This window comes from Vicugna pacos, chromosome X (assembly GCF_048564905.1).
Source record: "Vicugna pacos chromosome X, VicPac4, whole genome shotgun sequence".
NCBI classification, from domain to species: Eukaryota; Metazoa; Chordata; class Mammalia; order Artiodactyla; family Camelidae; genus Vicugna; species Vicugna pacos.
This window is the reverse complement of record NC_133023.1, coordinates 65,010,541-65,016,540: the sequence shown is the minus strand read 5'-3', so window position 1 is coordinate 65,016,540 and position 6,000 is coordinate 65,010,541. Positions and strand designations below refer to the sequence as shown.

The 6,000-nt window shown below is 38.0% G+C and overlaps 1 protein-coding gene across 2 annotated transcripts in view; it reads left to right on the top strand.

Moving 5' to 3' along the window:
• Positions 1 to 3,080: 3,080 nt before the first annotated feature.
• POF1B (POF1B actin binding protein) overlaps positions 3,081 to 6,000 on the top strand; it is a 71,915-nt gene continuing 68,995 nt past the window's right edge. Inside the window, exons 1-2 of one of the 2 annotated variants that reach the window (XM_015250767.3) lie at positions 3,081 to 3,184; positions 3,293 to 3,616. In XM_015250767.3, coding sequence (XP_015106253.1) covers positions 3,332 to 3,616 — 285 coding nt within the window. In that variant the 5' untranslated portion in view covers positions 3,081 to 3,184; positions 3,293 to 3,331. The remainder of the gene's footprint in view (positions 3,185 to 3,292; positions 3,617 to 6,000) is intronic. The other variant, XM_006217754.4, reaches the window with a different exon arrangement.

The window sequence follows — 6,000 nt, the reverse complement described above, 5'->3', positions numbered from 1 at the left end:
GAGGGAGCTGAAGGCCAAGGTAGTGAGATGACTGTAGGAAAGCATGTAGGTTTTACTAAATGGATCCAAGTCATATGATCCAGCAGAACTCCATTCCAGCCTTCTGACAGAACTTAAAGTTGAGCTTGCTTAACTGGTCTTGGGAAACTTTAGACTAGGCAAAGTTTCAGAATATCAGAGATGAAAAAACAGTCTTGATTAAAAAAAGAAAGAATAGCAAATTTACACACTAAGCAGTTTAGTCTGATATCCATTCAAGTCAAAACTCTGTATCAGAGTATCAAGTGTCTGATGATACCTGTACTTAGAAGAGAGATAGGTGATCCCTGAGAGTCCTTTGGTATTCCCTATTATGGTTTCTGAATCTCTGTCCTTAAGTAAATTTTAATTGTGGCATAATTTTGCTCAGAACTAAATAATTCCAATGTTCTAAGAGCCACATTAGAGAAAATCAGACCTGGATTCTGTGCAGAGTAAATAACTCCTCTGTATGATTTTGAATGCAGCTGGCACCAAGCCTCTCTGATTCTAGCAGATCCCCAGGGGTGCCTGAACTTTCTTGTAAAAGAGATTACCTTACAGTAGCATTTCTCAAAGTGTGTCATGAATAACACTGGTCTACAGTGTGTTATACCTGGAAAAGTATTCTGTGACCAAACAAATTTAAGAAATACTGGATTTACTATATATAAAAATAGATAAAAAACAAATTTCTTCCATATAGCACAGAGAACTATATTCAATATCTTGTAATAACTGTTAATGGGAAAGAATATGAAAATGAATATATGTGTGTGTGTGTGTGTGTGTGTGTGTGTGTGTGTCATATATATATATGCATGCCTGGGACATTATGCTATACACCAGAAATTGATACACTGTAACTGACTGTACTTCAATTAATAAAAAATAGATGAGTACTAATATTATCTGCATAAAGGAGAAATAAAACAATTGGAGATACAGATCAACCAAGGCACACAGGAATTCTCAGAGGAGCAAAAACTTTGGTGAGAATGATTGATAAGCCTCTCTGAAGTAGACAAGGGTGGTCAACATCTGTTTCATAGTTAAATGTGGTTTGTCTGTCAGATAGTGTCTAATATACTGTGCTTCAAGCTCTCGCTCCTTCACACCCAGGCATGTGGAACAGGGATGGATGAGGCTCAGGAATTGGATGAGGGTGTCAGTTTCACACATTAATTTTTGTCCAACTGCATCAAGGTGGTTACCTCAAGCTATCATATGTCCAAGAAATATGGAGGGCAGGTATGGTCACCATTCTACAGGTGAAGTAATTTTTTTCTTCATCTCAATCTCCTGCTTTATTTACTAGGTCACCTCTTGGATGCAGATGTTAGCCGCACTCTGTGTGAGTGTTTATGAGTTTGCGTATGTTTGACATTCAGATTTCAACAATCAGAGTTGGCTGGATGACCTCACTTAACACCCATTCCCTGTTCACATATAAAGCTTATTCAAAATGATACTGCTAGTGATATTAACAAGTTATTGATCTGATATTTTGCCCGGCTGTCTGGCAGGTCATGTGTTTCTAATTAACTTTTCATTGATTCTTGAGGAACAGCATTAAAATGAACAAGGATTAGATTCGAAAGCTTTGCATACAACACACAAATATAAATGTAAATATATAATAAATTATTTTAAAGACTTTTTAAGGTCGATTTTCAGCATTTTGCATTCTTCTCCCCCATAAAAAAATACAGAGATTCTTTTTAAAGTCGCTTACATGCTAACAGTTCAAAACCATTTTTTTTAAATTTCCACTTAGATATTTTAGATGGCCAGATACAGAACATAATTGACAATTTTATCGAGCAGAATAATATAGTAGAGAAGAACTTAGACTCTAATATGAGTTACCCTCTGTTCAAATGCCAGACTTATCATACACCAGTAGTTTAACTTTGGGAAGTTTTTCAGCCTTTCTGTGTAATGTCTGTGCCTCAGTTCCTCACCTATAAACCCTCATAAATTTGGGAGGATGACAGATAATCCATTTAAAAGTTCTCCACATGGTCATAGTGAGTGACCAGTAAATCATTACCTTTTGTTCACTCAGCAGATAAAAACCTGGCTAGCCAGCTTGATGATATTCTCTTCCTCTCTAGAATGGTAGGGGTGTCTTAGGTTCTACAGTATATATACACACTAGGAAGATCTCCCTTTTCTGAAAACACCTTCATTGAGTATTCTGGAGTTTAGTGGTGCTGAAATACCTCACAAGGCAAAATCTGGTGGATAAGTAGATACTTATGGTTGTAATTTTAAGTAGTAATGTAAGTGCTGAGCATATTTAAATCTCATCATATCAAGGAAGGCACTTCTCAGGACTTGCAAGCTTCCTTAACAACTATATATTAAAAAGACAATCAAACTCAGTGTTTCCTAAGGCACAAATAAAGTCAGGGTACATTCCTTTGTAAAAATGCAAAACAATAAATATAAATGCTAAAATGCAAAGCATTTGTGGAATGGTTAGATTCTTCTTGACCAATTTCCCACGAAGGGACAGCAATTTAATCATTTAGACAAATCTACCGTACTTTAAATTAGAAAGCCATACGAGGCCTGGAGCAAGATAAACAGGTCCATAAATTAGAGAGAGTTGCTAGAAGGAGACCCCATAGCAATCTCCCTTAACTGCGATTACCAGCTGGGTTTTGCAAAGAATGCAAATTTATCTGTGAAACCTAGTGTGTCTCTAGGCTAATACCCCGTATTTTGGTCTGGGACTCTGGAATGATAATACTCCTGCTTGTAATTACCTTTCCAAAGCTAAGAACCCTGGGAAAGCCAATTTCATGTGACGTTTGTGACTTTTTTCTTCTCAAGATTTGGCATGGACATGTCTTTGTTTGCCTATTTACGGTGAAAGTGAATTTCCAAGCCTGTGGACTTGGAATCTCTGGCTGCTACCCTGAATTTCCACATTTCCTTGCTTTCCAGACTTCTTAGCCTACCGGGCAGCCTGGTAGCTACCTGCGTGGTAAAGCAGGGCCTCTCCGGGCAGGTAAACCTGCCCGGTGATTCCGCCCCTCAGGGGCGTGGCCGTACTATTTCCTGGAGCCATCTCCCAGGGTGGTTCCACTTTGCATTTGCACTCAACTACTTTGCTGCCTCCTCTACAGCTGCCAGACCTGCTTCTGCTGCTGCTCAGGTAACGCTTGTCTCTAGGCAGAGGTGGCTGATAAAAGGCTCCAACGTGTGCCTGCCTGCCTGCTTTCTTATCCCTTTCTTTCACGATCTTTCGCTGTTTGTTCCTTAGGGAGAGCATCTGGGGAGGACCTTGCTGACCACTGAGAAGATGATGAGCTCAAGCTATTGGAGTGAGACGAGCAGCAGCAGCTGTGGGACTCAGCAGGCCCCAGAGGGGCTGCAGTACCAACCCCAGCATTACCACTGTTACCATCAGTCAAGCCCAGCCCAGCAGCCTCCAGAAAAAAACGTAGTTTATGAGCGAGTGAGGACCTACAGTGGGCCCATGAACAAGGTGGTTCAGGCCTTGGACCCCATCGGCTCACGAGAAGTGCTCTCCCCTCTCAAAACTGCCTCCTCCTACCAAAATTTGGTTTGGAGCGACCGTTCCCAGGTACCACAAAGACAGCTATGCCAGAAGAGTAGCAAGGGGAAATCTTGAATCTCATTTCCTTTGTTTCCTGCTTCTCTGCCTCTGTTCTACAGGATCTCATCTTTTGGATCGCAGCTATTTAGGCAACGTATGGTCACTCAAATTCTATCCTTTGGCTGTTCTTTCATTTACTAGGGCCTGTAGCCATTTGTTTACCAGTTCCGAAGATTTGCATAATTTAACTAGAGTATAGGATGGCTTCATTTTTTGTTGGATTATTTGATTGGAATATCTGATTTGAAGTATTCTTTTGCTCCCACCGCAAAGCAATCCTCAACTTGAATAGTCATTAAAAGAAATTTTTGGGGGAGTGGGGTAGGTGATTTGGTTTATTTATTTTAATGGAGGTCCTGGGGATTGCACCCGGGACCTCGTGCATGCTAAGTATGTGCTCTACCACTGAGCTATGCACTCCACCTTGAATATAGTCATTTTTATAAAATAAATTCCCACTTGTTCTCTTCATATAGCAAAAGTTAAACAGGCTTTTTTTTAAATCAAATATGGTGGTGCAGGGATTTAGCATGTATGGAGTGATGAGCAATTATTTGTGTTTAGCTGCCTTGGGATAAGCGACAGGCACAAATATCTGAATTGTCTTATGTGTTTCATCTTCTGAAAAGGATACATGGGCTCTTGTATAGCCAGGGTGGATAATTTATGAATATTTGTAGAAGGAGTATTGAAAGAGTGGATATAAGATTGAGGAAGGCAAGTTGTAAGCAACTGTTACATGAAAGTTAAAAATATTGGAGGTCTAAGCCACCGTTTAAAATGAGATATATTTATTTTTAAAGGTGTTATTTTAGCATCAGTATCTGTGCTAATAGTCTTGCCAATGTATGTGAAAGAACATTGTAAGACAATATCAGATTAACAGCTCCGTCTGTTTTCATCTTTAACTCTTTTACATTAAATTTGCGTGTCTTTGAGCTTTCACAGAAACTTCTATCCTATCTGAAATTATATTTCAAGATACAAGTTGTACTGTCAAGGGCTCAAAATGCAACTAGCGGGATGATATTATCCTAGATTGCATTATTATGCTGATCTGGAATAAGATGGATTATTTTCCCCAAAACCACAATTTAAAGTAGGATATGAAGCAACCTTTCTAAAATGCATGATAAAACTATTTTTAAAAGAATTTTTGAAAGAGATAGGTAACTCAACAACTACAAAGGTCACAATTTTACTCTTTTATTTCACTCCTAGCCTAATTTGAGGGGAAAAAAATACAAAGGAAAAAAAAAAAAAAACCAGCACTGACTTTCAGTAATTTCCTAGTTGAGAAAAACTCCACCTGTATTGAAGTCAAAGGGAAGAAAAATAAAAGGTTAAAATTACTAGTTTGTGATCCTAATAATGCAAATATACATTCCAATATTCAGTATTAGGATGTTAATGAACAGCAGAGTGGGTGTCACCCATGTTCCTGAGTAGCCCCAAAACAATGTGAAAGTTGAAAACAACAGTTACCATTATCATAGGAATGCTAAAATCACCCTATCTGACAGAATTATTTAAATACATTAACCTCTTTTCTTATCAAACTTGCTAGTAAAAGAAAGATAAACAGATCAAAATTTAAAAACTGAAATCTGGCAAATTATAAATATTGACCATGGAACAATTTTTAGGATCACACTTTATGATGTACTCCCTTATTTCAACTTTCCTTTTTAATAGTCCTGGGACCAAGCTGGTTGAGTTTTTTAAAAGACTTTCTTTCTACCTGATATTTGCTAAAGTGATCCTTCCAAGAGTAGTTCCACCTTGAATCATAGCTCCCCATAGGGGAGTTTATAAAGAAACTTTGGGACAGAAAGTATGGCCACAGAAACTGGGATAAGAGATTGGAATGGAGGGTGTTGTGAAGTTAATCATAATTGGAAAGAAAGAAAAGTAAGGACTGGATGAGGATGAAGGAAGTGAGATTCTAGATCTGTGATAAAAGAAAAAAATAAGAGTCTTTGAGGGAGAGGGTATACCTCAGTGGTAAGAGTACATGCCTGGCATGTACAAGGTCCTGGTTTCAATCCCCAGTACCTCTGTTTAAAAAAATAAACAAATAAACCTCAAATTACTTCTCCCTCTTAGTTTTTTCTTTAAAAAGCCTTTCTTTTTTTTTTTTTCAAAAAAAGAATCTTCATTCCCTTAGTGAAACAAGAGAGAACATTTGACTATAAAATTTCAAACTAAGTTATGGATCAAAGGGCATTCATAAATCCACTGAAAGATAATTTGGCAAGAAAGCTTTTAGATAGCTGCTACAAAGAATGTGACTAGGAAACTATTATTTTATTTCCCTTTTCCCTGTTTACTGGGAGGATGGCATTGTATAG